At 31.6% G+C, this 23,826-nt stretch overlaps 11 protein-coding genes across 11 annotated transcripts, besides 29 other annotated features; 5 read left to right on the forward strand and 6 right to left on the reverse strand.

The window, feature by feature from the left end:
- Positions 1-98: 98 nt before the first annotated feature.
- Positions 99-704, reverse strand: TA19245 (uncharacterized protein; the record flags this gene model as incomplete). The annotated part of the gene is made up of 4 exons (XM_949449.1): positions 99-253; positions 364-385; positions 417-508; positions 575-704. 4 exons carry the CDS (start codon positions 702-704, stop codon positions 99-101), a joined length of 399 nt encoding a protein of 132 aa, XP_954542.1.
- Positions 648-704: a sequence feature (Signal peptide predicted for TA19245 by SignalP 2.0 HMM (Signal peptide probability 0.946, signal anchor probability 0.000) with cleavage site probability 0.841 between residues 19 and 20).
- Positions 705-844: 140 nt separating this feature from the next.
- TA19240 (type ii proteins geranylgeranyltransferase beta subunit, putative) lies at positions 845-2,130 on the forward strand (the record flags this gene model as incomplete). Its single annotated transcript, XM_949450.1, has 2 exons — positions 845-1,689; positions 1,761-2,130. 2 exons carry the CDS (start codon positions 845-847, stop codon positions 2,128-2,130), a joined length of 1,215 nt encoding a protein of 404 aa, XP_954543.1.
- A 77-nt stretch (positions 2,131-2,207) lies between these two features.
- TA19235 (integral membrane protein, putative) lies at positions 2,208-6,533 on the reverse strand (the record flags this gene model as incomplete). The annotated part of the gene is made up of 7 exons (XM_949451.1): positions 2,208-2,309; positions 2,358-2,445; positions 2,539-4,880; positions 4,995-5,470; positions 5,545-5,632; positions 5,787-6,087; positions 6,211-6,533. The coding sequence occupies 7 exons, from the start codon at positions 6,531-6,533 to the stop codon at positions 2,208-2,210; spliced, it is 3,720 nt and encodes a 1,239-aa protein (XP_954544.1).
- Positions 2,214-2,282: a sequence feature (13 probable transmembrane helices predicted for TA19235 by TMHMM2.0 at aa 9-31, 597-619, 632-654, 699-721, 783-805, 837-856, 877-899, 933-955, 972-994, 1009-1028, 1105-1127, 1171-1193 and 1216-1238).
- Positions 2,397-2,445: a sequence feature (13 probable transmembrane helices predicted for TA19235 by TMHMM2.0 at aa 9-31, 597-619, 632-654, 699-721, 783-805, 837-856, 877-899, 933-955, 972-994, 1009-1028, 1105-1127, 1171-1193 and 1216-1238).
- Positions 2,539-2,558: a sequence feature (13 probable transmembrane helices predicted for TA19235 by TMHMM2.0 at aa 9-31, 597-619, 632-654, 699-721, 783-805, 837-856, 877-899, 933-955, 972-994, 1009-1028, 1105-1127, 1171-1193 and 1216-1238).
- Positions 2,688-2,756: a sequence feature (13 probable transmembrane helices predicted for TA19235 by TMHMM2.0 at aa 9-31, 597-619, 632-654, 699-721, 783-805, 837-856, 877-899, 933-955, 972-994, 1009-1028, 1105-1127, 1171-1193 and 1216-1238).
- Positions 2,985-3,044: a sequence feature (13 probable transmembrane helices predicted for TA19235 by TMHMM2.0 at aa 9-31, 597-619, 632-654, 699-721, 783-805, 837-856, 877-899, 933-955, 972-994, 1009-1028, 1105-1127, 1171-1193 and 1216-1238).
- Positions 3,087-3,155: a sequence feature (13 probable transmembrane helices predicted for TA19235 by TMHMM2.0 at aa 9-31, 597-619, 632-654, 699-721, 783-805, 837-856, 877-899, 933-955, 972-994, 1009-1028, 1105-1127, 1171-1193 and 1216-1238).
- Positions 3,204-3,272: a sequence feature (13 probable transmembrane helices predicted for TA19235 by TMHMM2.0 at aa 9-31, 597-619, 632-654, 699-721, 783-805, 837-856, 877-899, 933-955, 972-994, 1009-1028, 1105-1127, 1171-1193 and 1216-1238).
- Positions 3,372-3,440: a sequence feature (13 probable transmembrane helices predicted for TA19235 by TMHMM2.0 at aa 9-31, 597-619, 632-654, 699-721, 783-805, 837-856, 877-899, 933-955, 972-994, 1009-1028, 1105-1127, 1171-1193 and 1216-1238).
- Positions 3,501-3,560: a sequence feature (13 probable transmembrane helices predicted for TA19235 by TMHMM2.0 at aa 9-31, 597-619, 632-654, 699-721, 783-805, 837-856, 877-899, 933-955, 972-994, 1009-1028, 1105-1127, 1171-1193 and 1216-1238).
- Positions 3,654-3,722: a sequence feature (13 probable transmembrane helices predicted for TA19235 by TMHMM2.0 at aa 9-31, 597-619, 632-654, 699-721, 783-805, 837-856, 877-899, 933-955, 972-994, 1009-1028, 1105-1127, 1171-1193 and 1216-1238).
- Positions 3,906-3,974: a sequence feature (13 probable transmembrane helices predicted for TA19235 by TMHMM2.0 at aa 9-31, 597-619, 632-654, 699-721, 783-805, 837-856, 877-899, 933-955, 972-994, 1009-1028, 1105-1127, 1171-1193 and 1216-1238).
- Positions 4,107-4,175: a sequence feature (13 probable transmembrane helices predicted for TA19235 by TMHMM2.0 at aa 9-31, 597-619, 632-654, 699-721, 783-805, 837-856, 877-899, 933-955, 972-994, 1009-1028, 1105-1127, 1171-1193 and 1216-1238).
- Positions 4,212-4,280: a sequence feature (13 probable transmembrane helices predicted for TA19235 by TMHMM2.0 at aa 9-31, 597-619, 632-654, 699-721, 783-805, 837-856, 877-899, 933-955, 972-994, 1009-1028, 1105-1127, 1171-1193 and 1216-1238).
- Positions 6,441-6,509: a sequence feature (13 probable transmembrane helices predicted for TA19235 by TMHMM2.0 at aa 9-31, 597-619, 632-654, 699-721, 783-805, 837-856, 877-899, 933-955, 972-994, 1009-1028, 1105-1127, 1171-1193 and 1216-1238).
- Positions 6,444-6,533: a sequence feature (Signal anchor predicted for TA19235 by SignalP 2.0 HMM (Signal peptide probability 0.125, signal anchor probability 0.861) with cleavage site probability 0.032 between residues 30 and 31).
- Positions 6,534-6,760: 227 nt separating this feature from the next.
- Positions 6,761-6,817: a sequence feature (Signal peptide predicted for TA19230 by SignalP 2.0 HMM (Signal peptide probability 0.784, signal anchor probability 0.000) with cleavage site probability 0.297 between residues 19 and 20).
- On the forward strand, positions 6,761-7,203 carry TA19230 (uncharacterized protein; the record flags this gene model as incomplete). Its single annotated transcript, XM_949452.1, has 2 exons — positions 6,761-6,939; positions 7,041-7,203. The coding sequence occupies 2 exons, from the start codon at positions 6,761-6,763 to the stop codon at positions 7,201-7,203; spliced, it is 342 nt and encodes a 113-aa protein (XP_954545.1).
- Positions 7,204-7,353: 150 nt separating this feature from the next.
- Positions 7,354-9,518, forward strand: TA19225 (translation initiation factor eif-2b epsilon subunit, putative; the record flags this gene model as incomplete). Its single annotated transcript, XM_949453.1, has 3 exons — positions 7,354-7,683; positions 7,827-7,948; positions 7,997-9,518. The coding sequence occupies 3 exons, from the start codon at positions 7,354-7,356 to the stop codon at positions 9,516-9,518; spliced, it is 1,974 nt and encodes a 657-aa protein (XP_954546.1).
- Positions 9,519-9,682: 164 nt separating this feature from the next.
- On the forward strand, positions 9,683-12,638 carry TA19220 (prolyl-trna synthetase, putative; the record flags this gene model as incomplete). Its single annotated transcript, XM_949454.1, has 9 exons — positions 9,683-9,745; positions 9,826-9,963; positions 10,080-10,219; positions 10,328-10,649; positions 10,724-10,843; positions 11,007-11,380; positions 11,420-11,635; positions 11,792-12,424; positions 12,536-12,638. The coding sequence occupies 9 exons, from the start codon at positions 9,683-9,685 to the stop codon at positions 12,636-12,638; spliced, it is 2,109 nt and encodes a 702-aa protein (XP_954547.1).
- A 38-nt stretch (positions 12,639-12,676) lies between these two features.
- TA19215 (integral membrane protein, putative) lies at positions 12,677-14,708 on the reverse strand (the record flags this gene model as incomplete). The annotated part of the gene is made up of 4 exons (XM_949455.1): positions 12,677-12,796; positions 12,983-14,254; positions 14,403-14,420; positions 14,499-14,708. The coding sequence occupies 4 exons, from the start codon at positions 14,706-14,708 to the stop codon at positions 12,677-12,679; spliced, it is 1,620 nt and encodes a 539-aa protein (XP_954548.1).
- Positions 13,013-13,081: a sequence feature (10 probable transmembrane helices predicted for TA19215 by TMHMM2.0 at aa 7-29, 94-116, 137-159, 169-188, 193-212, 216-238, 327-349, 359-378, 431-453 and 468-490).
- Positions 13,124-13,192: a sequence feature (10 probable transmembrane helices predicted for TA19215 by TMHMM2.0 at aa 7-29, 94-116, 137-159, 169-188, 193-212, 216-238, 327-349, 359-378, 431-453 and 468-490).
- Positions 13,349-13,408: a sequence feature (10 probable transmembrane helices predicted for TA19215 by TMHMM2.0 at aa 7-29, 94-116, 137-159, 169-188, 193-212, 216-238, 327-349, 359-378, 431-453 and 468-490).
- Positions 13,436-13,504: a sequence feature (10 probable transmembrane helices predicted for TA19215 by TMHMM2.0 at aa 7-29, 94-116, 137-159, 169-188, 193-212, 216-238, 327-349, 359-378, 431-453 and 468-490).
- Positions 13,769-13,837: a sequence feature (10 probable transmembrane helices predicted for TA19215 by TMHMM2.0 at aa 7-29, 94-116, 137-159, 169-188, 193-212, 216-238, 327-349, 359-378, 431-453 and 468-490).
- Positions 13,847-13,906: a sequence feature (10 probable transmembrane helices predicted for TA19215 by TMHMM2.0 at aa 7-29, 94-116, 137-159, 169-188, 193-212, 216-238, 327-349, 359-378, 431-453 and 468-490).
- Positions 13,919-13,978: a sequence feature (10 probable transmembrane helices predicted for TA19215 by TMHMM2.0 at aa 7-29, 94-116, 137-159, 169-188, 193-212, 216-238, 327-349, 359-378, 431-453 and 468-490).
- Positions 14,006-14,074: a sequence feature (10 probable transmembrane helices predicted for TA19215 by TMHMM2.0 at aa 7-29, 94-116, 137-159, 169-188, 193-212, 216-238, 327-349, 359-378, 431-453 and 468-490).
- Positions 14,135-14,203: a sequence feature (10 probable transmembrane helices predicted for TA19215 by TMHMM2.0 at aa 7-29, 94-116, 137-159, 169-188, 193-212, 216-238, 327-349, 359-378, 431-453 and 468-490).
- Positions 14,622-14,690: a sequence feature (10 probable transmembrane helices predicted for TA19215 by TMHMM2.0 at aa 7-29, 94-116, 137-159, 169-188, 193-212, 216-238, 327-349, 359-378, 431-453 and 468-490).
- Positions 14,709-14,990: 282 nt separating the features above from the next.
- Positions 14,991-19,717, forward strand: TA19210 (uncharacterized protein; the record flags this gene model as incomplete). Its single annotated transcript, XM_949456.1, has 13 exons — positions 14,991-15,089; positions 15,155-15,172; positions 15,360-15,411; positions 15,627-15,803; positions 15,948-16,133; positions 16,205-16,495; positions 16,631-16,708; positions 16,777-17,609; positions 17,683-18,510; positions 18,605-18,889; positions 18,986-19,183; positions 19,323-19,431; positions 19,530-19,717. 13 exons carry the CDS (start codon positions 14,991-14,993, stop codon positions 19,715-19,717), a joined length of 3,342 nt encoding a protein of 1,113 aa, XP_954549.1.
- Positions 19,718-19,866: 149 nt separating this feature from the next.
- TA19205 (signal recognition particle, putative) lies at positions 19,867-20,431 on the reverse strand (the record flags this gene model as incomplete). Its single annotated transcript, XM_949457.1, has 3 exons — positions 19,867-19,988; positions 20,019-20,106; positions 20,252-20,431. The coding sequence occupies 3 exons, from the start codon at positions 20,429-20,431 to the stop codon at positions 19,867-19,869; spliced, it is 390 nt and encodes a 129-aa protein (XP_954550.1).
- Positions 20,432-20,576: 145 nt separating this feature from the next.
- On the reverse strand, positions 20,577-21,500 carry TA19200 (uncharacterized protein; the record flags this gene model as incomplete). The annotated part of the gene is made up of 9 exons (XM_949458.1): positions 20,577-20,638; positions 20,679-20,722; positions 20,772-20,880; positions 20,923-20,962; positions 21,016-21,108; positions 21,139-21,189; positions 21,284-21,345; positions 21,377-21,441; positions 21,463-21,500. 9 exons carry the CDS (start codon positions 21,498-21,500, stop codon positions 20,577-20,579), a joined length of 564 nt encoding a protein of 187 aa, XP_954551.1.
- A 231-nt stretch (positions 21,501-21,731) lies between these two features.
- TA19195 (seryl-trna synthetase, putative) lies at positions 21,732-23,633 on the reverse strand (the record flags this gene model as incomplete). Its single annotated transcript, XM_949459.1, has 4 exons — positions 21,732-21,907; positions 21,979-22,656; positions 22,699-23,439; positions 23,474-23,633. The coding sequence occupies 4 exons, from the start codon at positions 23,631-23,633 to the stop codon at positions 21,732-21,734; spliced, it is 1,755 nt and encodes a 584-aa protein (XP_954552.1).
- Positions 23,562-23,630: a sequence feature (1 probable transmembrane helix predicted for TA19195 by TMHMM2.0 at aa 2-24).
- Positions 23,574-23,633: a sequence feature (Signal peptide predicted for TA19195 by SignalP 2.0 HMM (Signal peptide probability 0.948, signal anchor probability 0.002) with cleavage site probability 0.552 between residues 20 and 21).
- Positions 23,634-23,826: the final 193 nt, after the last annotated feature.

Genomic DNA, 23,826 nt, shown 5'->3' on the forward strand with positions numbered 1-23,826 from the left:
TATAAGTTGCATTCTTGCCAGATAATTTTAATCTTGCTATTCTCCTACAATTTACAGTTATTTTTCACTCCTTTAGGAGTAATATAATTAACTATATATTATATAGTGGTATGAGTAATAAGAAACTCTTCAGTTCCTAATTGAGCTTTTAAGGCTTCCAATTTGTTAATTTTCCCTATTATATCCATTATCATCTCCTCTGGAGTTCTCTCTTCTACTTCAGATAATATCTTCTCGTACACATCTTCAGTTTCTAACACAATATATGGTCACTGGGTATCTGGATATACAAAATAACTATATTAGAATATCTGGTAGGTGAAGTTCAGAAGTGATGGTGTTGGTAATATTTGGTAATTTTACCTGCGATGATGGATTCATTTTCCTAAAAATATAATGTTGTATTATAAAGTTACCAGAGCAGATTCAGCAATTTGGTGTACATTTTCTAGCTCATTGGGTTTAATATATAGATATGGAACTGGTAATTGGTTCGCCAATATATCACCTACACAGTCAGTCAAAAATTATTAGTAATTTTTATTATTATTATAAAATGAGATAAATTTTGTACTTTTAAACGAATTGGTATCGTTATCAATGTTTAAATCATTATTATAATTTATATCAATATTTAAGCCATTATGAGTGTGTGATCCATCAAAATAAACAAAAATCAAAAAATAACATAACAATTTATACATATTAATTTAACTAATTTACTATATTACAACATCATATTATTACTTTGTTACAGTATTGACATATTAATAGTCTCACACACTATGGTATGGTGTCGTGAGATTCCATAAAATATACTAAACCTAACAGTGTCAATATACAAATGAAAGATTTGAATAAATTGAGTGAATACTTGAATAATTTTTTAATCGGTGGAATTAACCTATTTTCAGCTCCAGACAGTGTAAATAAATTTTCTGAGAAGAGATTGTTATTTGAGAAGTCTCTAGTTTGTGGTTCTTTCTGGTCAATTTCAGCCCTAACAATTCTTTCTGAACCAATATCGCAGTCCAACCTCATCTCTCTACTCAAGTTACTCAACTCTTGTTTCACCAATATTAATACTTTTTCCTATACTTCTGTGAATTCCAACTCTTCCCATAGTTCTGTGGTCACTAACACAGAGTTTGGACCAGTATTAAAGGCTTTTATGGAATATAATAATAATTTGTACAGTGATAATATCCAAAGTACACTTTACGCTATTGAAATTAACTACTTGTTACGTAATTTCCCCTTGTATAAACAGTCCCAATCCGGAATTGATCACTTGCTCCTCACTAGTTCAGACTTGATTCCCATAATAAACTATATTAAATCACTTTATAACCCTGAAGGTTATTTTTTCAACCATTTCAAACCCTCTAACGAATACTCAATCCCTCATTACACTGATCTTAGGAGCACTATGTCTGCTCTTTGTGCCTTTACTTTGGCCCTCAAATTACTCAACTACTACGAAACTCAGATCACTGATGAACTCAATAAATCATTTGATTTGGATAGAATTTATAAATTTTTAAGGTCTCACTTTAATTCCGATGGCGGAATTTCACTATCAAAAAATGCCCAAAGTCATGTCGCTGGCGCCTTCTGCTGCATAGGATCTCTCGTACTAATTGAAAGAATCAATTCCATATCTCATAAAAGAATTAAATTACTCATCAGGTAATTGTATTGTTTTTGTAGTTATTAATGTGAAGTAGATATTTAATTACATGGTTAATTGTTTGATGTAGTTGGCTACTGGAGCGTATGAGTATAAATGGAGGCATAAATGGCCGTGTTGGGAAATCAAATGACATATGTTACATTTGGTGGTGTTTGTCCACATTATTCCTGTTGGTTAAATATTATGACAAACCTGTGAAGTTGTTTAATCAGACCGTTATTGCCAGGATTTCCAGGTTTGTTGAGCAGTCACAAAATTCTGACGGTGGCTTTTCAGCTAATAAATCTCATGAGAATTCTGACCCTTATCATTCCTTTACAGCTTTACTTTCAATCGCTTTGCTTAACCAATTCCACAATAAATACAATATTCACGAAATTGAACCTCTTTTCGCCATTCCAATCAATCCAACTCATTCCACACAATTAATTCATTAATTTAATAATATATTGAATATATGATGAGTAATAGATTAAATGTGTGTATGATAAATTTACATTGAAATATCGTACAGTTAGTAAATGGCTCCGATTAGGAACAGGAGGAGTTGAGTTACAAACATTGCTGTTGACTTTCCCAACACAAATAACGCTTTTGGAAATGACCGAAACGCAATCTAAACAATATATACTATTAATTATGTATTAAAATTGTATGTATAAACATTTGAGAAACTTACGCATGGAACTTGATGTAATTTCATTATTATCACCAGAACAGATACCCCTAGTACGGATACCAATAATATATACCTACAAATCAATATATAATAATACTCTAAACTAGATAAGATTAAGCTATATAACTGTCTCCCTATATTAAATATTAATTGTTTGTAAATTTACATTGTAATGATGTGTATAATATTTGTCAGGGTATGAATTTTCTTGGAAACAACTTGACGTCGTCCATTGAACTTTATGCCCGACTCCATAGAGTCTAGGCGGTCAGAACCCGTCAAAACCAAAGCGTCCATAATCTGCAAGTTGCTACAACTGTAATATATAAGCATCAAAACTACTGAGAACAAAATGTGTATCGACACGACTTCAAACAAGACACTCGAGTCTGATATGAGCTGGTGATAGGTATTAACAAATACAAATCCCGTTTGAAAGTTCAAATTGAGGAATGTGTCAATATTTCCAATTGCGAAATAAGCAGCGTCAGCCAATGATTGTATCAAGAGAGTGTGTGACAAGTGAAATTTACTCGTGGTGTTAACTAATATTTTACAGCAATTATAGAGGATAATTAGTGACAAGAGTGTTTGGAAGGCCTTTTTCTGGCCACAAATTAGAAATAGTAGATATGAAAGATTCGGTATACTGTACAAAAGGAAACTACTGAACCGGTATTCTCCTGGTTCAATTATTATGTTCCTGGGATTAACTAACATGAGTATAGTTGTAAGTGTGTAAAGAATTAACACTCCCCAAGCAAACAGTGTACTTATGAACAACTTCATATTATAAGCGTTGTGGAGGTTATGGATAAACTTATCAAGTCCTAACAGTGATCTACTAGTCGTTAATCCGTAATTTACCAATATTAGTACATAGTGAATTAAAAAAACTATTTTCATAAATTTCTTTAGTTTAAACAGTTTTAACGACTCTGAAATTATGTAGTCGAATTTCTCCAAACCCACCTGATCTGGGCTTGTAAACTTCTTAATAAACCTCATCAACATAATGTAAAACACTGTTAGTGAGAACGCTCCGACTTCAAACAAACCTAGGAAATACTCCTTCTTTAACCAACTTGCTGTTGGCAGATCTGAGGAATAGAAAAATAACCTGTAATCATGGAACAGTGATGATATCTTTAGTAATATAAACGCCAGTACCAAATGTCTAATCACCAATTTACACTGTGGAGTTTTGTAATTTTGTAACATATACGGCACACATTCAATTAACATGAAAATTACAAACTCATGTCTTGAGATCGTGTCATGTGAATACAACGCACACTCCGACACTATCACCAATATGAATATTACACTATACAACACTAATATTAAACCCCTAATATTCATTTTCCCAATGTTATACATAAGTCTATCCAAATCCTTCATTCCAACATCAAATTTAGGATCCTCAACATTATCAGTACCAGTATTATCAGCCATACTATTATATTCAGTGGTATTAGTAGTCATATCCACAGTATCTGTGACATCACCAGTACTAATATATAATCTGTAAATAAATGTTATTGTGTGGAATAGAAATATAACAGTTAGTATAACCATGAAGAGTATGGAAAAGTGAAAGTATAAATCATAATCTTCAATGACAAAGAAGTTTGAAATGAACCTTGTGAGCGCCTGTGACTTGATAAACAACGTTTTCATCACTCCCAGTGGCCATACTATTCTCATTTTCACATATAAATCAATGTTCTTATCCAATTTTACTCCAAACACACAACTCAATGCTAATGTCAATACTAAATTTAATGCCAGTTTTACTAAAATTTTACGTGCAAGCGCCATGTCAATTGTGAAATAGTATGACGCTGCAATTGAGTAGATTAAAATTACAATTGATACGTATTTGATAATTATTGAAATGTAAAGGTAATCAAATGTGAATGATCTTGTTGATAATCTTATTAATTCAGCCGATTCTTCAATTATTATTTTACAGACTTGTATGTAATCGTTATACAAATTCCCCTTATTACTACTTATTGTATTATATATTTTACTTTTAAATTTACTGTTTAAGTCAAATAGCCTTAAAAGTGTGTATAGGTTCACTAGTTTCATTCTATTTTTTAAGACTCTGTCTAGCAACTGCTGATCAAGTTTAACATCTTTATTCTGTGTTAGGAGGTCTAAAATCCTCAGAATGTGGTGTACGTTGACGTGGTACAATTGCACCAAATATTTATCGGAAAGGTTATAGTCGATGTTACCGTGATTATCTCTTATTAGTGGTACTGAGTTAGGTATCACGGAACCTACAGAGTGGAATGGAATTGGCACGTTTGTGAGTAATGAGGACGTAGTGCTAATATCCTGTGTAAACTGTCTTTCATACTCAAATGAGAGTTGTACTTTCCCATTTAAGGCTGAATGATGTAGACGGTACGCTTGTGGCGTCTCTGATATGGGACAAAAGTCACGTTCAACACTATGTAATCTCATATCACTTCGTACCATTAAAAATGTCTCCATCTAACAATTTATTATCCACTAACTAATAACTATATAACTGTAGAACTAAGGAACTCCCAGAGTATATGACTAATGAACCTCCGGAGTGGATGACTAAGTAAACTAATTGAATACCTCTTCAATTGAGTCATCACCATGTGAACCAGATTCTTTTTGGCCGTGATCACCAAAGAAAAAGATCATGTAATTTTTATATTTTTCATATTGGTTCATAAGTTCCTTGACGAAGCTGTTGTAGTTTTTCATAATGTTAGACATTTCCGGGGTATTACGGCCTCCACAGTGTGATAGATGATCAGCTCCAACCAAATGTAATATCAAAACATCTGATCTACAATATTTAATAGAGTTGTTCTTTAAAGAATTAATTATATAACTAGGGAACTCCTTAAGTATATAACTAAGGAAACCCTGAGAGGAATAAATATCTGTTTGAGCAAGCACCGTAATGAAATACCTTGGAATATATTTAATATAATTATCATAAATCATTTGATCTGCGTTATAAATATCATTAACAGTATTTTTATGCTTATTAGTTATATGAACATCAAAGCTATCTGGCGCCAAATCATAACATGTTACATCACCTAACACATTTTCAGCACAATCATTACTCTAAATATAATTATACATAACTTTGTAGGATGAGATGGTAACAAACCTATAAGGATGGATTTGAGTCCATTGCTATGAAATTGAAATAATGCATGATCTAGCTTTAGGTTAGAAGGTTTGCGATTATCACTTACCTAAAACATTTAAGACAGTGTTATATATTATCCTCATAAATGTATCTAATACTCAAATAACTATAATTAACTATATAACTAAGGACATCCTGTTGAGAATAACCAAGTACTGTAGGTAAATAACTATCTATGAGGAATAACTTTAATCAGATACCATTCCAACATTCGCCATATCACCTGACATAATACCTTTAACTGCATAAATGGTAAGAGTTGGATAAGAAGATATTAATTTAAAAAGCCTAGTATCATGGCCAGAATCAAAACCATCAAAGAGTTCGTAAAAATTACTCATTTTATTAGTATAGATATTGCGAACCGTTGGAGAATTCTGGTCAAGTAAAGGGTCCTGAATCACATAATCAAACCTATAAGCATCCAACAAATTCATACACAGTTTATCTACTGGTGTATATGATAACCATCCAGGTGGTAAATCCCATTTTGCCACAAATCTATACTCAATATTATTATCAACTATTTAAAATAATTTGTACATTAGTAATATACTAAGGATATAATAGTATTGAGTTTTAATATTAAGTATGGTATGAGTAAAATATGTGTAGGATGGATACGATTGATTTGGGACATTTTGGAAAATATGTTTAAAATTATATCTATAATTATCATATTCTTTAAGTAATCTGCGGGAGCAGAGCTCATTTGAGCCGCGATAGCGTTTAACATCTGAGCGAATGGAATCTGCGTTGCTGAGGTCAAATTCCTTGAATAGTACAGGGAATGGAACTACATTTCTGTCTGAGAAGTATGGAACGAAGAGGTTTTTTCCTTCAAAATTTAAATAATAAGAGAAGGTTCCTATAAAATCCAAAATCGCGGCGATAAATACAAAAACTATAAAAATTATAAAAGATGTATTAACCTGTTTATTAGTCATATTTTACACCTTTATGCTAATAAACAAGTTAATATAACATCTAATTAATGTGTAAAAACAAGCCTTTGTTGGGTCACATTCACTTTTTTCGCTCTAACTCATATATATATAATTTATAATTAACATAACTAAATGAATAAATTATTATAATTAACCTAATACTCTATGATATGTCTTCTTATAGTAAATTTGCTACATTTTTTACAAAATTACCTAATGCAAGTAAAATGACACTTTCCCTAATTGGAATTGCATTATTATCGCACTTTTTTGGTGATCGTGCCAACAAAAGATTAAAAGAAAATAACTTTAAAAAAAATATTAATATCCTCTCCGGTACTAAGGCTGATTGGTCTTGCTTTTACCTAGCTAAACAATATCACGAAGAATGCGACGATATCAACAGGTAACTCATTACACCCTTTTTCCTATATATTTTGATCATAAATATCTAATAAATATTTATATAATAATACTGTGTTTTTGGTTTTAGAAATAATTTTTTAGAGGAAATGATTATATGGAAGGTTTGTGTTTTGATTTGGAAACTAAATTAAGCAAGTGTAAAGATGATCTTTATGATGATATTTCTTCATTTAATTCATATTATATGGAACCTCCAGTTAAACTCATCGACGCTCCCTCTTGGTTTGAGAATAAACAGAATTAATTTTTCACCTAATTTTATTTTTTACTTTTTTACACAATCATTTATTTTAATTTCTAATTTTCATATTAACGAATCTTTATAATTAACTTTTCAATTAGTTTTCTTAATTTTCTAAATTAATTTCATGAATTTCTCTTCCAATTTATAATTATGGAGGGAATTATAATACACGAGTCTGATAATATAACGTTTGAACCATTAACTTCATACGCTGATTTGAAGGATTTGTTCATTGGAGATTCCACAATTTTTATGGAATCACTAACCAACCTTTACCATTCTGGTATTAAAAAGGTTTATTTTTTAGTGGAATCCTATAAAGCTAATAAATACAAAGGATTGGAGAAGAGTTATAACATCGGTAAAAGGGACTCACAACTACTAATAGAAGTCGTTGGTGTAAATGTTGTTAAAATGGAAGTTGGCCCAGTATTAAGAGAATTTTTCACTACTCACACCAATATACAACATTTCATACTCGTATCATATTCTACAATTATCCTTTCATTTCCCTATTTACAGTTCAATTAATGTTACTTTAGTATAATTTACAGTTAAATTAATGTTGCTTTAGTATAATTTGCAGTTATTTATCTGGGTACAATTGTAAAATATTGTTGTAGATGTATAGTAATACGTTGGTGAGTGTGCCAATTTCTGATGCATTGGAGTTTCATGAGAATTTAATGAAAACCAACTCCAAATATACCATGACTATGCTTTATACACATCACAATTCCAAACTGTATCTTATCCAATTAATTATATAAGTATTTAGTACATAATATTATAGATATAATGATATGGAGAATGATGGAGTAGTAGTAATGAATGAAAAGACTAGAGAATTACTAATGATATCGCAAGGAAATTTAATGTCGTTTGATCATAATCTTTTTAGTCGTACCGCGTTTAATCCTCTTTCAGTTCGCTATGACTTATTGGAATCCTCAGTGTATCTCTGCTCCGCACTTATTATTGAAAGTGTTATGGAACATTTTGACAAGAATCGCATGTCCCAACTGGTGAATTCAATTCTCACTGACGAAATTAGAACTTCTGAAATCTATTGCTACATACTACAAAATGACGCCGCATTCCCAAACTTTCCAGCAGCTCTTAAAATCAACTCACCCAGACTCTATCATGCCATTTATCTACAATATATACAACGATTCCTAATGACTGAGTGTAGTTGTTACACCAGTGGTAATAGTAGTAATGTTAGAAGTAAGAGGGGAATGGATGATATGAATAAAGGAGTAGGGCCTAGAATAAATGAAAGTTCATACTTTAATAAAGAAAATACAATGGCAAGTTCTAACATGGCTGATAAAAGTGTTTCTAACAATGTTAAGAAGAGTATTTTGGGCGAAAATGTAAAAATTGGTGATAATAGTACTATTGTTAATAGTATTATCTTTGATAATGTTGTAGTACATAATAATTGTACTATAATTGACACCATAGTAATGGATAACTGTGTTATTAATGAGGGAGTGAACCTAGTTTCAGGCTCTTTGGTTGGAAAAAACTGTGAAATTAACCAAAAACTGGCTAACAGAGTAAAATCACTATTTTGTGCAAAGGATCAGACAAAATTCTATGACCTAACTGATGATTTTGATGAAGTGGATGGGAATGTATTTTTATGGAATTTGGAACCCTTTATCACTGATTCACTTTATAAGATCGGTGATGAATTGTTTAATCATATTTCATTCAGTATTGAACTTGATAATATAAATGATAGTTCCACACAATTAACCGAATTAACTGATTTAGATGATTTAGATGAACTAGAAGATTTAGATGAAGATTTAGATTCTAATATACATGGTTTAGAAGACTCTGGTATAAATTTGGAGTTGGAAATGATGATAATTGAGAGTTTAGAGGAGCCGCAATTAGTGGAAAATAAGTTATTAGAAATTCGAAGCCTAAGATTGGCACATAATATTACTGAAACTGATATGAAAATTAAGGTTCATAAATTTGCTATTAAATGGCTAATACAAAATACTCAAGAAGATAACATTGTAGAAGTAATAGAAAAATCACAATTCGAACAATTACTCAAAACATTCAAAAGTAAATCAGACAATAATTTAAATAATGTGGAAGATGATTTGTTTGAGGAAATATTTAGATTATGTGTAGAGAATGGAAGAGATGAGTTGTATTTTTGTAAATTAATGGAAGGATTTTATCATACCGAAGTTATTGATTTAGAAGAATTCCCAAACTGGACGAAAACTAAACAGTTCAAAGAGCCAAGATTAATCTCATTCTCAAAATGGTTAGAAGAAGATTAATCCACTTAAAATAACTAATAATTAATTTCATTATAATTAATTTTATACTATAGTTTTTTATAATTAATCATGAATGTGTTAATGGTGTAACACGATATGATTATTAAGGAAATAGTAAGAAAAAATAATTTGTTTATAGAATTTGTAAAATATTTTACATTAAAATGTCTGAAACACAAGTTGATAAACTTTTTAAACTTTTCCATACACTCGGATTACGCTATAAAGTAATTTCATCGTCTTCCATTACTATACTTGACAATATTCTACTATTATTACATTTATAACTAAATTAAACATGTGTTAGGTAATAAAACATCCGAATTTGGTTACGGTGAAGGATATGTTGGAAGAACCTTCTTTGGCTGGATTCCGTGATGATTGTATTCGTAATCTTTTCATGCTTGATTCTTCCAAGCGTTTTTACCTCATTTCAGCCCTTTACGTATGTTCTACAACTCATAATAATGTTCTATATATTTACATAACTTGATATCACAAGTTAACTCTGACATAATTAAGTATATAGTTAATATTGTACAAAGTTATATTATGAGATAGGATACTGAGGTGAATTGGAAAGTATTACGTAAGGGATTGAATGTAAATAAATTACATATGGGTGATGAGAATGATATGTTGAGTTTACTTGGTGTTGGTAGGGGTAACTTAACACCTTTTTCAGCTATGAATGATACAGAGTATCACTTTACTATCCATATACAACCACTTGGAGTAGTTACATATTTATCCAATTTAAGTGTTATAGTATTAGTAATTAGTGGGTTATACTAATAATAAATTATTAGGAATAAAGTTCGTGTATTATTTGATATCAGACTGAAGAGTAAAGTGGATGTAGTGGCACACCCACTCAGCAATGATCAGTCAGTGGTTATGAAAATGGAAGATATGTTAAAATTCCTAACACAAATTAACCACTTCCCAACCTTTCTTCCATTAAATGACCTTGATTCTACTACACATGTTAATAATATTGACAAAAACTCTGTTAATAGTAATAACACTGTTAATAGTGTTAATACTAATGAGAAGAATAAGAAAGGTGAAATGAATATATTGGGAATAACTGTAAAAAAACATGAAAATTTCGCAGAATGGTATTCACAAGTTCGTTTTTATATATAATTATATGAATATTAACAATATAATTATCGTATTAACTATGTGATAATAATTTTTAGGTAATAATTCGAAGTGAGATGATTGAGTATTATGATATTTCTGGTTGTTATATATTTTTACCTTCAAGTTATTTTATTTGGGAAACTTTTAATGAATGGTTCAATAAACAAATTAAACAAGTATGTTACGGTATTCCATTACGGGGTCAGGTCCAAGTCCAGTAGTCACCTACTAGACCACTACCAGGGATACTTATTTATTTAGTTATATCCTTATGGTAATAGTCACTTTTATTATTTCAACCAGTTATCTATCTACTATGGTTATGGTTATTATTATTAGAGAGGAGTTGAAAATTGTTATTTTCCGATGTTTGTAACGAAAGAGAAGTTGGAGGCGGAAAAGACGCATTTGGAAGGGTTCAGCCCTGAAGTTGCTTGGGTGACTCGTAATGGTGACGTTGACTTGCCAGATCCAATTGCAATTCGTCCAACATCAGAGACTATTATGTACCCAGAATTCGCACGCTGGATCAGGTCACACCGAGACCTTCCACTCAAACTGAATCAGTGGAATTCAGTTGTTCGTTGGGAATTTAAACAACCAACACCATTCATTAGAAGTAGAGAATTCCTCTGGCAAGAAGGACATACCGCACATACCACTGAACAAGAAGCTTTAGATACCGTTTATGAAATGCTCAATCTATATTCTAAGTACGTTACAGTGATTCACCAATCATATCCTGTACTTAGATATATACTTGTAATAAATGTCTTGATTATGAGTAGATTTTATGAGGAGTATTTAAGTGTGCCAGTGATAAAAGGTGTAAAGAGTGAGAATGAAAAGTTTGCCGGTAGTAAGATGACCACTAGTTTGGAGTCATTTATTCCAGCTAACGGTAGAGGTGTCCAAGCGGCCACTTCACATTTATTAGGAACAACATTCTCAGATATGTTTGATATAAGGTTTGTGTTACGGTGTTCTGGTCCACGACCAGTAATTACTAGTACTTACTTACCTCCGGTGTTTCCTTAGTTATATTCTCCTGGAGAGTCAATTTTACAAATTATTTATCTCTAGTTATAGTAATATTACATAATAACCCTGTATTTTGGATATAGATATGAGGATGAGGAAGGCGTGAAGCAAAAGGTCCATCAGACTAGCTGGGGTTTCACTACTAGAAGTATTGGGATAATGATAATGGTTCATGGCGATGATAAGGGTCTTGTGCTTCCACCGCGAGTGGCTAAAGTCCAGGTAGTGATTGTGCCAATCATGTCTAAAACCGCTGAGCAAGTGATGTTGAGAGTTAACGAACTCTTTCAGCTGTTGACTGAAGCAGGATTTAGGGTAAAGCTTGATGATAGACGTGGATACACACCGGGATTTAAGTTTAATCACTGGGAACTCAGAGGCGTTCCACTAAGACTTGAAGTTGGCGCAAAAGACGTTGAAAATAATACTGTACGACTGGTTCGTAGAGATAATTTCGCAAAGTCTGATGTGCCACTAGAGAATTTGACTGAAACTATACACCAATTACTGGATGAAATACAAAATAGTTTACTAACAAGTGCCAGAGAAAAGATGGAACAGAGTATTATTAAAGCTTATGATTTTGAAGAAGTTATGGTTGCTTTAAACAATGATAAATTGATATTGGCTCCATGGTACTCCATTCATGCAGACAAATTCTGCTACTCCCTACTGGACTACTTAGTTATATCCTTCCTAACATTATTACTCCTTCAGTTATTTCTTACACTATAGTTAATTATATATTCCCATAATTAACTGTTACAATTTCAGTATTAACTATGTACACTAGTTAAATATATAACCCAAATTCATAAAGTGTGTAGGTGTGAAGAACCTGAAACTGAAGATGAAATAAAACTGGAGACACAAAAACGCTCAGAAAACGTATACCAACACAATTTATACAGTTATATAATAGATAGTTAAGTATAAAATCCATGACTGAAATATATAATATCCTGGGATTATTGTAAAATATTATTAGTCGGCGGGTGGGAGAACTGGCGCAATGAAGAGTTTGTGTATTCCATTTGATCAACCGGAAATGCCTGAAGGTACAAAGTGTTTCTGGACAGGAAAACCAGCTAAAAGATGGACACTTTGGGGTAGATCCTATTAATAAACAATTTCAATGTATTTACTCCTACTATTATACATACTATATATATATATACTAGTGATATACACTATATGTATATATAAGTATATATAATATAGTATAAAATAGTATATTGATTAAGTTTGAGTAGAAGGAAATTCATTGTGTATACTAATGTTATTCTTAGAGTTCTCTTGAATGAAATCCACCCAAGATAGTTGAATAGATACCGAGTTGCATCCGAGAGTACAAAAAAACCCATGCAATAGAGCTTGTCCTTGAAGGTGTTATCATGTATTAAGAAAGTTGAAATTGGCACTAAAACTGTTGAGTACTCGAAATAAAGGCTAGAAAACAGCGGAGGAAGTAGTAATAGACACAGCTGAGGTAAAGTTCTCAGCACTGTTAAAAGCACCATAACTGCCTTGTGCTGGTTTAAAGGCTCTAAATACTTTCCCAAAAATATTGTCAAAACTTGCTTGATCCTAGCCGTAATTGCGGCCAAAGTGGTGTTTAGAGTTGATTTGGAGCCCTTAGAAAAGTAATTACTGATTCCAAAAGTGTGGAAGATGACCCAATTTAGTGTGAGCAGAATTAAATTTCTAACTCCAGATAGGGGAGTTCTAATTACTGTAATTCCAGTAATATATACTATACAGAAGTGGACCACAATTGATATTGTAAAAAACAGGGAAATGTGCGATAAATAAAAATTCAACTGTAATAATTTACCAAAAAATGGGATCGACTTGCAAATCCTCACCATTACTATTATCAAATATAAATCCAAACAATTATTTAACTCATAAAATAATCTTACATTAGAAACATTCATACTATCCATATTATCATCTGACTTATGACTAATGTTACTTTTTGTTCGAGTAAGTTTTGATCGTTTACTCGTGACAACAGAACCCTCATCAGGAGCATTATTACTAGTGTTAGGTTGTGACCTTAAATAAATGGTTAAGGCCCAAGCTGGTATTAGAATAGTATTTAAAAGTGTTAAATACTGGCATATAGCAGGTGTGAATGTGAGTAGAATTGACAGGTAAGTGGTCAAACCAATGATAATTGGGGTGGTATTAACAAAATGTTTGGTTCCAATTCCGACTTTAAAAGACATAATTGATATAACAAACACGAGTGAAGAGTATAAAATAAGTCGAACTCTCACTGAAACAAGTGAATTATAGTACAAAAACAGCGAAATTACATAGTGAACAAACAAGTAAAATGACTTGAAAAAGTTAATTGGGCTCTTCCAATTAATTTGTTTTAGTGACTTATAGCTGAGATCAAGCAGGTCTTTGAAAAGTTGACCATATCTGAAGAGCAAAATGTAAAATACATAAAGCTGAACAAAAACTAAGAAAAATAACCGAAACACTATTCTCAGCAAATAGTAAAAATAAGAATTCGAATCCACTCCAATCACTTCCTATAAACATTTTCCATCAAAATAGTTAACGTCAAGGATTAACTAATAATTAGTATATATAAGTAATTATTAGTAAATATCTCTATATGAGTTAGCTCTATAAACAATATTAGTACTACTGATAATAGTATTGATGGTAAAATAATACTGTATAGATTACTAGTAACTAAATCTAGTTATATATTCTTTATTTAAATATTATTAATTGAATATAATCAAATAATAAAATAAGTTGGATAGTGACAGGTTTGTGAAATGATTTGAGTGAGTGATTTAGAGAATAAAAATTGAGTTGTTCAATTTTTTGATCAAATTTATCCACGAGAGTGGAGAGATGATAGAAGGAAGGATTTGAGATGAGTGAGTTTGTGAAGGTGTTGGAACAGTAGGATAGAAGGTACAAGAAAATTGAAAAGGAGGTAAAAAAGATGAACTTCCGCAGAAATTTAAGCATTTTAAACAAAACAGAATCATTATTAAATAATAGAACTATTATTTATCATGAGGATGTGTAGATAATGTGTAATTTGTGGGAATTCCCCGCCCTTTAAAATTACTATTTACACTTTGTTTTTTTCTTCATTTCAATAATTTTATTTTTATTCTCCACAATTATTATTTTATTATTTAGATAATTATTAATATAATTACTTAATTAATTTAGTAAATAGTGTCGTGTTACACAATATTTATGTTAATATTATTATCAGAATTTTATGTTTTTTTTAAAAAAATAATGAGTATAATGGTGGTTTTGACTGGAAATTGTTCATGTCTTGGTGAGAGAGAAAGGAATTGTCTTAAGAATAATAAATGCGTACACACATGGCTGTACGTATTTTCATATTATTCCTTCCATAAGCTTTTAAGCCATCATTGCCATAATTATGCCTCTTCTAGACCATTTTCTTAGTAAATGTTACTCTATGCACCTTGTGCATGGAAGATTTGCACGGGAATCACACAAAATAACATCAATCCTCTGATATGTTCGTTTTCGAACTTACACATTATTTAAACTTTTCACTGGATTTAACCTTATTTATTAGATTTAATTTTATTTTTTTCGATTTAACAATTTGCCGGATCTAATCATCTGGTCCAGTTGACTATGCCAGCGTTAGTTGGATGGGATATAAATGGCGTACTCTACCAGAGTTGACCAGGAAGTACAAACCAAATAACACAAAAAATTTAACAAGATTTAATTATTTTTAAATAAGATTTAACCATTTTAAACTAGATTTAATAATTTCGCATTTGTAAAATATTTTCAAGTTACAAAAGTCAAACTAACAATCGTATAAAATTCTTTGTAACATATCAAAAAAGCTTTAAATAATGAAAATAAGAATCGCCTTTAATATTTTAGTTATAAAAATATTGCTAAGCGTTTGCAAGGCTTTACTTTGGGAATCACGTAGGAAGGATAAGGAATCGCCTAAAGTGGGTATTAAATCCAATTCCGGAAAGGAATTAAAAGAATTTCTAAATGAAAAAAGAAAACAAAAATCGTATAATAAAAACTTTTACCCAAATAATAAACAAGGTATTATTATATACTAAATTATTTCTAATTACTCCCAATACACATTTTACACTTACACATACCAGCCGTGTTTACACATTTCAGCTCTATTTGTCTAAATTAATAATATTTAAAAAGTTTAATTGTGTTAATTATGATTTATAGGTGGAAGGCGAGCTTCAAGCAGTTTTTTGGAACGAGGCTCAAGGAGTAAAAATGAGAAGGAATTGACCCAAATTCGCCAAAAATTAGCCAAAGATAGATTCCAACAAAAGCAAGCCATCTACTCTGATGGTAAATCGGCACATATTCAAAATAATTTCTCCAATAATACCAAAGATTACAATACTGGTATGTTTTATCCTTATTTATCCTTAATTATAACTAGTTAATAGTAAAATAAGTAAATATTGGTTTAATAGTTGGCTTGATTTTGGACCACCGTTTTCATCATGAGAAACACGAGGATGATATGGGACCTTATTACCACGATACTGAGGATTTAGATGATTATGAGGAGGAAGAGGAAAATGAACATGACAATGTTGAATTAGATGATGGATATTATGATGGATACTTTCTAGATGATGACGAAGACTTCGAAGAGGAGCTTCGTAGACGGAAAATACATAGAAATAAACCTAATAGAACCTCTTATATTCAACTTAATAATCGCGATCAATCAAATGAAACCATTCCAAAATATAGAAAAGGTACAATAACTACTTAACTACACCATTACTGCATACTAATTACTACATACTGATACTGTTATCAGTTATAACAGTATATAGTTAAATATTACGGTAGATAGTTAACCATTTGAATGGTAGTAATGATTGGTATAGGAAATAAAAGTAGCGGATTGTTAAATACTATTATGAACACTCCTATTCGACAACCAAATCCCCTAATACACCCATCAGGTAATACATTATTCTAATCACTATTTATACATCCTCCATACAAACATTGATGTCATTTGATGGTTTAGATGGATTGGAACATGATTCATCAAATTCAAAAGAGCATGAAAATGGAGAAGATTTGGAGGAAAATACTTATGACGATTTAAACTTGTTTCCATTATTAGATGATGAGAAAAATAAAACAGTTGGCCATTCTGAAGATAAAATTGATAATTCGATAACTGAAAAGTTGGAAAAACCTAAGAAACCCAAACAACATAATCCTAATAAATTACCTGAAAACAGTCTTGAAGATGGAGATAATTATAGTACATTAGAACCAAACCCAGTTAACAATAAACTAAATCATAAAGAATCTAATAAAGTAGAACCTAGTCCTGTTGTTAAGGAAGATGAAGAAGATGATAAATCAGATCCCGCAAGTATGGATGATAAACCATTCTTTCAAAAGAACTTTAAAGATAAGTGGACTGAAAATATGGATTCAATTGATTTAAATATAGAACCAGACCATATGAAAAGTATGAAGCAATTGGGAGGTGATTTTGGTGATGAATTTCCGGAAATTGAGGGACACATAAAACGACATTCTGAACGTACACATGAAGTTGAAAGTGGAAGTACAAGACGAGTAACAAATAGCGAGGATTTTAGAGATCCATCACTGGACTGGAACAACTCAGGTCTGGCAGCCTCAATGCGTTATTTAGGCTCAGGATATGATATAATATTTGGAAACCCACTTGGTGACCCAGTGGTAATGATGGACCAAGGTTACAGAAACCCAGTCATTAAACTTAACTGGGAAGATGAATACCTTAATAAAGACGGTGCTAACTTAAAAGAACCTCGTGGTTCATGGATCAGACCAGAATATTCATGTAGACAATCTGAAACCGTAACGAACTACTTATTCTTAATTATTCACTTTCTATAATACCAACATAGATATAATTATAAAAATTGTGTAGATTGATCATGTGAATACTGTGGATGATTTTAAGAAGGAGTTATCAGTTGATGCACAGGCATCCTATGGAATACCATATTTCTTTTCATTTTCTGCCTCAACAGGTTACAAGAACTTTGTGAAATCCACTGCCAGTAACAAGGTTCGCACGTACATAACAAAGACTTATTGTCTGAGGTATGTCGGAGGAATTGTGGATTATCACTCATTGGAGACTACTGAGGAGTTCAAAAAGGCCGTTGCAGCTCTTCCTGATCGTTTTGATTCGCACCGCTGCACACTTGATATGTTTAAATCAAACGAAGATGACCCGATGTGCGCTGAGAACGTTTGGCCATGGATGCAATTTATAAAGATGTTTGGAACACACTTTACTACAATCGTACATTTAGGAGGTAAAATTACACATCAAGTTCAAATCGACAAAACTGATGTACTACACATGCAACAGAGCGGTGTCAATGTTGACCTGGCTGTAAAGGCCACAATTTCTCCCAGTTTTGTAGACTCACTTGAGGTTGGAACCACAACCAACACAGAAAAAGGTTCAGTTTCACTCTCAAATAATCTTAAATATGAAAAACAAGTGTTGGTAATTGGTGGAGATGGATTAGTAGATAGTAAGGATGTTAATAGCTTAAATAATTGGGCTAGAGAATTATATAAGAGGCCAATGCCTATTAAAATTAAATTGGAGTCCATTAAGACACTTTTGGGTGATAAAAAGGATTTGTTTGACGAGGCTTTAAGATTTTATTCTGAAACTTATGGTGTTTCTCCTGATGAGATTTATAAAAAATATGGAAAAGAATTTGGAATCGCTTCTGCGGTAATATATTAAGACATTTAGTTATTCCCTATGGGAGTTACCTATATAATTAATTATCCGTCATCTCTTATTTGAGTGTTATTATGGTGTGTAGATTGAGAAAGGACATCAAATAGTATATAGTGGAAATAAGAGTGGAAGTGCAGTTTGTCCTAATAAAACAGTGATAATAATGGGATTCTCATTATCTATTGTAAAGAAGAAAAACTTGGTTGGCAAGAACGTGTTCTCACTTCATATAACACAGTGCCCGGTAGGAGAGGAAAAGTGTATAGTTTCAAGTGACAATCCAATGTCCGAATCAAGAATCTGGGCTATCTGTGGTGAAGATACCATTCCACTACTCAATCAACAAACTTCTTCAAAACTAGATGAACCGGTAAATCCAACATCTATACCATTATTTATTTAAAATTACTTTTATAATTAGATCCATTTGGGATATATTTGATAACTTTGTTTCATATGTTTGTAGGCAGTGGCATCATGTCCAGCTGGATATTCAATAGCTTATGGTTTTGCATTATCAGTTCCTAAAGGAAATGTGACTTTAAGTACTGATTCCTATGCTTGCAGGCCGGGAACTCAGTCTTGTACTCATGAATCTACTGATAAATCAGCTACAAATGCTGTTTGGATCGCATGTGTTGAAAATGGAGCACCACAACTCACGGTATCCCATTACGGTTCTTATTCACACCTTAGTTATCCAGTTACTTAGTTAACAACTCTGGGAGTTCCTCAGTTGTTCAGTTATTTATATCGTATGGTTGTTTAATTATTATGATTAACATTATTAAATATTGTAATAGGAAATATCAAATCATGTGGTGAGCACAAGTAGTCGTTACTGTTCTAATAAAACGAAAGATAATAAATATGATGATAACTCTTGTCCAATCAACTCAAAACTTATTGCAGGTTCGTCACCGCGGGTGTTTCACTCTATAACCTTATTTTACACATAGCTATTTATACCATTAATAGTTATTAGTATAGTTGAGTATAATAATATTTAGGATGGTCGATGGAATTTTCTGAGACTGACAACAACTCTAACAAGATTGAAAAGTGTTCAAAGGGCACTTTCGGTTGTAAAGTCGACCAACTAATGAAAACTGAAAACAAGTGCAGATCGCATTACTCCTGGATCTCATGTCTACATGAGGAAGGCGCCTGTTCCACTGAAAAGACTGAATCTACATAATCTAATAACTTTCTTATACAGTATATTCATTGTTTAAAAGTGTAAACTCGTGATAGCAAATTATACAACTATATACCTGTATAACATATTATATACATTAGTTATGTATATGTATATTGTATAATATATTAGGTATATTAGATTGATTGTTATCTTCGTTTTTTCGTAGATTTCTTTTTCGAGGCAGGAGTAGTTTGTACGGGTTGTTTAGGTTGCTGTCTGGTTTTTAATTGCGATATTAAAGATGCGATTTCATTCAATAGTTGTTTCTCTACACTAATTTGTAAAATATAAAAAATACTTGTTCTTGTCCTTTCATTAGTTTGCAAATCCTTCAGGCATACTCTAACACGACCTGGGACCATCCAATTCCTAGGATATCTCTTCTTCTAAAACGTTATTCAATACATATACTAATAACCATACCAATACTTAATAGGTAGGTGTATAGGTGTATAAATTGTGTAACTAAAGTCCTAAAGAGGGGATAAATAACGCGAGTTTTGGTAGGAATACAATGATATAATGGATTACCTCCTCAACAACGTATGGAATATTGATTTTTTCGCAAACGATCTTAATTTCATCAACGGTTGGCTTAGAAACTGCGACTGATAAATTAACCTTCCTGCCCTGACTAGTAGTACAATCCTTATCGAGATAAGTTGGATATATTATATTCCAACCTGAGGAATCCTCATCAACTGTGCCCATAACACAAAACAAAATGCCAATTACAACTCAATTAACTATTTTCCAATAACAAATTTAAATTATTTAATAAAAATTCAAATTATTTATTAATAAATTCAAATTAATGGATAAAAATTTAAATTATTGAATGTGAATAGTTAAAAGATTAAAGTTCTGGTGTTTTCCCATTTATAACTTGTGATTCACACATTAATAATAATAATATACCTAAAACCATATTAACTGAGTTAAATCAGTAGAATAATACCAATTGTGATAGAAATCGCTTTTCTCGTGGAATGTAACTTCATCCTAAACAACAATTAAACACAATTAACATGAAGTTAAGGGTTAAAGGAACCATTGAGGTGATAATTTTAGTTTTGCAAACAGGTACTCATTTCCCAAAATCCCCAAATATGACATTAACAATATGGTTAAAACTCTTTTAGAAGATACATCACTATTACCTATTATATGAATTATATTTCTAATATTTTAAATATCTAAACTCATATCAACAGAATTGATATTGGCGATAACCAGAAATAACTATATTAATAGTATTTAGCTATGTAAAATGAGTGAGTAATAGCGGGAATCACCCGCCTTGAAGGATTACTTGAAGCAAATGTTGAAGCCAATACTCCAGAAATAGCAACACCTTGTCTATAATGAGGTATCCAATTAAACCTCCTCTAATCAAATAATAGTTTTATACAACTTACTTGAACAATTCCACAACTTAAATAATGTTGTAATCCCGATTGTATTCCAGACTATCACATATATACAACTAATAGTATAATTATATAGTTAACAGTATAATAGTATGGTTAATGGTATAATATATGTAGAGAAACAGTATGATACAGTAAAGGCTAAATATGAACTCATTAAATGTATTTCCGACGTTATTATCATTCTTGATAATTCTTTATTCCGATCTAATACATTTTACAATACTATTACAACCAATACTTAAATAAAGTGTATAACTAAAGGACCCCTCTAAGGGGAATAACTGAATACTGTAGGGAAATAACTACTACTGGTTGGCTGTGGACCAGTCACCGTAACAGAGTACCATCAAAAAAGTTCCCTAAGAAACCACCAGTATAGAGTAGAATTAAAAAAGAATTTGAAATGATTTTTTGAATTTTGATGATTTTATCTTTGTGCCAATTTTGTGGTAAAACTTCAAATAATCTCTCTTCCAGCTCCTTCCTGATCTGAGAATCACCTTTGTCCAACAACAACTTATTACCAACGGAATAATACTTAACAAAGTTACGGGTTAAACTCCTAATTTTCCACATTCTCAAACCGTTTCAACAGGGTTTTCCAATATTAATGTACTATTGTTAAGATATGGTTGTAATGCTTTTGGTATTTTAAATTGTATTAATCCGTTCTCTCTCTTTGTACTATTATACTCCAATAATGCTGTTATTGTTCTTCCAATTGGTAAACCTGATCCATTTATACTATGAAGTCCTATAAACATTTTCCAATTAATCAACAATTAACTATAAAAAAGTGTATAGGTATTTAACTATATAAGATACTGTTGAAGGAGTCAGTAGTAATATTGAGTGGATTGGTTTGAAAATCTTTGGTATTTGAGCAACTGGAAAGTTCAAGGAAAATGTTATTTGAGGGTAGAGGAACTTCGAAATCGATAGTTTTAGAGGATGTATGACCAGTATCCTTAGCACTTAAAAGTACCTGTCGATATGGTATTTCTAGCTGATTTAGGAGAAACTCGATGTGACTAAGCATTAGTGAGTGAGTGTATTCTGAAGACTCAGGTGAGCTGAAGCAAAGTAGTTCAACCTTTCCAAACTGATGCTGCCTTATCAAACCCCTAGTGTTAGCACCGTAATCTTGTATTTCCTTCCTAAAACACTCACTATAGGCTGTGAAAAATTTGGGCAGATTGTTAGCCCTAAATCTACTACCCTTGAATAGGCCTAATAATGAAACCTCTGCAGTCGGTATCAAATATCCAACTTCACCGTTGAAACTAGAGTCAGCTTCAAGTTTATACAAGTTCTCCTCAAAATAAGGCAAATGGCCAGTCAACTCCAGAGTTGATTTGGACACAATCAATGGCACAACTACTTCAGTATAATTGAATAATCTGGTCAGGGTGTCCAGGAAATAGTTAACCAATGCCCTGGAAAGTGTTGATAAAGGTGCAGAATATGATGAAAACCCTTTACCACTAATACTTACTGCACGGTCTATATACCTAGGACTAAGTTTATTAATTATTTGAAAATGACTTAATTTATTCTTTATCAAAGTGTTACCACTGCGTTTAACAGGTTTCAGAACTGTGTTATTATCTGTTACTTCTAGCGATAAAAGATTTGGAAGCTTTATTCTCAAAGACTTTAATTCCTGTTCCAGTGAGTTTAACTCAATTTTTAACTCCTTTAGTTTATTTCTAGCTCCAATATTCACAGTCCTTAGCAATGAGTTAACACAATTTGTGATGAAAAATGACTTTGAAGAATCTGATTTCTCAGTTGTCAGTTGCGAAATTTGGTCGAAAATTTCAGTTTTACGTCTAAAAAGTGTGCGAATCTGGATTAGTTCTGACCAGTGATCCTCACCTCTCAGAAGAAAATTATTATGGAAGAGCTCAGGAACCACAGAAATACACTCCAAAGTATACTCAACTGGTACGTAAACTTCTTTCTCCTCAGCGGTATTGTATTCTCCTTTACTCTCGAATCTTGTTACGAAACGGTCCTTCAGAGGCAGGTATTCCTGTTCAGTCACGCTCTCCTCAGGGCTAAAATACTCTGACAATGATTTATACTGTTCTGAATCTGTATATAATTCCTTAGTCTTATTTACTTCTAATGAAATGTCAATTGTTTTACTACTATTATTATTTCTCAAACCACTTTCAAACTGTTTACTCGTGATAACAGGACTCTCAACTATATTATCACTAACAATGGTAGTGTTACTAATACTGTTATCAGCTGTATGAGAGCAGCTTAGTAATTTTATTGCTAAAAAAGAGTTAGAAGGTGCAATTTTAATTACCTGGTGTGTGATAATGTTGTAAAGTTAAGTTTGAGTGTTTGAAGGAGGGCCCAAATCTTGTTGGAACCGAATTAAATAATAATTTATTGTACAAAATAAATGAATATGCGAAAAAAACAAATCTAAAACAAGTAGTTAATAAGAATAAGTATAAAAACATGATAAAAATCACTTCATCTACGTTTACACCTTTTTTTACACTAACCGCTCAAATTTGTCAAGTAGCGGTAATCATAAAAGTTAGTGTAAAAAAATTATAATTAATCCTGAAAGTTTAAAAAATAGTGTAAAAATGCTGGATTCCAATTTCCCACTTTCTCAGTATTCATCAATAAACTAGTCTATAATTTTAT

This window comes from Theileria annulata, chromosome 1 (assembly GCF_000003225.4).
Source record: "Theileria annulata chromosome 1, complete sequence, *** SEQUENCING IN PROGRESS ***".
NCBI classification, from domain to species: domain Eukaryota; phylum Apicomplexa; class Aconoidasida; order Piroplasmida; family Theileriidae; genus Theileria; species Theileria annulata.